General features: G+C 43.7%; 1 protein-coding gene across 1 annotated transcript in view; it reads right to left on the reverse strand.

Moving 5' to 3' along the window:
• Positions 1 to 1,425, reverse strand: part of adamtsl3 (ADAMTS-like 3) — a gene marked incomplete at its 5' end in the record, with an annotated part of 42,706 nt that extends 41,281 nt beyond the window's left edge. The window contains 2 exon segments of the mRNA XM_035682424.1: positions 911 to 1,040; positions 1,130 to 1,425. Coding sequence (XP_035538317.1) covers positions 911 to 948 — 38 coding nt within the window.
• Between the last annotated feature and the right edge of the window lie 1,178 nt (positions 1,426 to 2,603).

Genomic DNA, 2,603 nt, shown 5'->3' on the forward strand with positions numbered 1-2,603 from the left:
TACACTAGGCAAAAATAACACATTTATACCACATGCAAAACAATTGCATGGTTTTAGCCCAAAATCCACAGCCACCTTAAAGCTTTGTCAATAAGGGCCAGTGTTGCCAACATCACAGAAATACCTCCAAAGAAGTGATTGATATTCACAGATTGATGCTCCCACTATAATTTTAAAGAATTGGCAATCCTATCCCTAGTGTAATGCCAGAGATAGTAATTCCTGTTACTGAAAATCATTTGGGAAGAAGTGTTAAAAGTGTTGCTGCTTTTGTTCACTTTCCAGCCATAGAGGAGGACTTTCAGACACTCCATTAGGTCTTGAGTAAGCTTTTTTATGGCAAGTTTACCCTGGGTCCTGTCCGCATATGTTAGTATTATGTAAAATATGTAAAATTGCAACAAGCATTTATGGCATGCATAGATGAAATGCACACAATTCTATACATTAAATGCATGCTTTTTTGTTTTTTTGAGAGAGAGAGGGGTGTGACATGCAAATGTATGTATTTTTAGGAATCCTTTAGAGAATAAGTCTGGTGTTAATCTGTTTTTCTTATGTCAACTAAACCCATAAAAAGACCCAAACCATCATTGATCCTACTCAGAAGCAATGTGTTTGTATTCAAACCCTCAAAAAACCTAAAAATACATCAATGAGCCACACTGTTGCACACAGTGACACATTCCTTCATTACCATGAATGAAGGGATTACAGTAAAGTGGGCATGTCTGCAAATTGGATACTTGTACCCATAGGTACCCATAGAACCCATTTTCAAAATGGCCATGCCAACCAAAACTTTGCCTAACTTTGGGGCTTTATTTAGCATCCTTCCTTCCTAGCATCACATGGTTGATACCAATGAATACTTTGGGTCATCTAGTTACATATGATACTAGTATCTCACCTTGGAGGGCATGGCTCAGGGTCACAGATGCGTATCATTACTGGTGGCCTGCTGGATGAATCACACAGAGAGTCCTCCACCTCCTCACCCTGCTTCCTGTTAACACACCTCACAACTGCTTTCTGCTTCCCTGGACAGAGACAAGAAACAGTTGGACATGAAAGGACAGTAGGCGTAGACAAAAGACTCAACTGCCAACATCCATCTTAGAAACCTTACCAGCAGCACATGTGGCTGAGCAGGCAGTAAAGCCCCTGTAGTCCCAGCTGTACACTTCCTCTGTCTGGATGTAAGTGGCCCCATGGTCCTCAAGGCCTGAAGAGATGCCAGGAACTTTAGAACATGGCCCCTGGTAGCAGGGCCTCTCAAGATTGGGTTTGTCCTTGCCACACTCCTCCTTTGGAAGGTCCACCTCCGTTTTGGTGAACGAGAGAAGAACCTGGCACTTCACCTCCCGAGTTTGCCTTCCAGCCCCACAGGTGGCACTGCAGGGTGACCAGGGCCCGGGTACGAACCTGAACACAAAGGCAGAGAACATAAACAGGAAAGGTTAGAGATGGGCAAGAAACTAAGGCTTCTAAGTCAATTTAAAAACTGTTAAGAGACTCCATCTGGAACTGTAGAGTGTACATGTAAAAATAACCAGGGATGCTGGAAATGTAGATGTAGCACACCTTTTGGAATTGGCCTAAAATTCTGGCCTTTCGTGCAGGAAACTGATATATTGATATCACGTCTGAGTCAGCATAGACAAGATTTGCAAACAGGCATGCAAACAGTATTGTCTAACGTGCAACCCCATACCCTGCATGATGACTGGGTATGAAGCAGGGAACAGTCTCTGACAAATGATTCTATGATGTGCATCAGGCTTTAGTCACTTGGTTTCCACAATTTCTATCACTCTGTTAGCGTGCTCATTTATTTGTCACAGTGGGCTGTCTAACCAGCCAGATAGTGACAAAAAGAAAATTGAGGAAGTGGAGACATAATTTTAACATTTATGGTAGCATTTTGGCAAAACTTCAGCCTGAGCTTACGCTGATCACCTGCACAAGATATGACATTTTAGAACTTGTTGTGCATGTCTTGATTGAGTTTTGAACACCGCAAATGGCAGGACCCTGGCGGCTGTGGCTCAGAGGCAGAGCGGGGCGTCCAATCGGAGTTGTTGGTTCGACGGCTCCTCCTGCCACGTTGAAGTTCCTGAGAGACATAACCAATTGTCCGATGCATACGCTCGGTGTGTGAATGTGTATGAATGAGTTAGTTTTGTTCGATGGCTTTGCTCACGTGTGATGTGTCGTGAATTGTGTGAAAGGTGAATGTGCCGTAGTGTAAAGCGCTTTGAGTGGGAAGACTAGAACGCGTATAAATACGGTCATTTTTCATTCATCGCTGCTGTACTTAGGTAAACATGTCAGTATCCACTATTATCACATCTTGTACTGAAGAGCCATCTGTTTGCTGTTAATATGCTCTCATATGTGTATGCTATCAAATTCCTGCATGCATGCCTGCTTTGAGTTTGTTTATTGTATCCCATGTACTGCAGCGTCTCCACAGCCACCTTAAAGCTTTGTTTCCACGGTTTGCAGTGAAGTCTCTCGCTATGAACGCCCAAGTCTTTGCAGCGGTGTCTGAAACGCGTGATGACGTAAAGAGGTCGTGAGCGGCGGCAGCACCCCGAGTT

The sequence above is a fragment of the Morone saxatilis genome, unplaced genomic scaffold (assembly GCF_004916995.1).
Source record: "Morone saxatilis isolate NCDOM2014 unplaced genomic scaffold, NCSU_SB_2.0 Contig11, whole genome shotgun sequence".
NCBI classification, from domain to species: Eukaryota; Metazoa; Chordata; class Actinopteri; family Moronidae; genus Morone; species Morone saxatilis.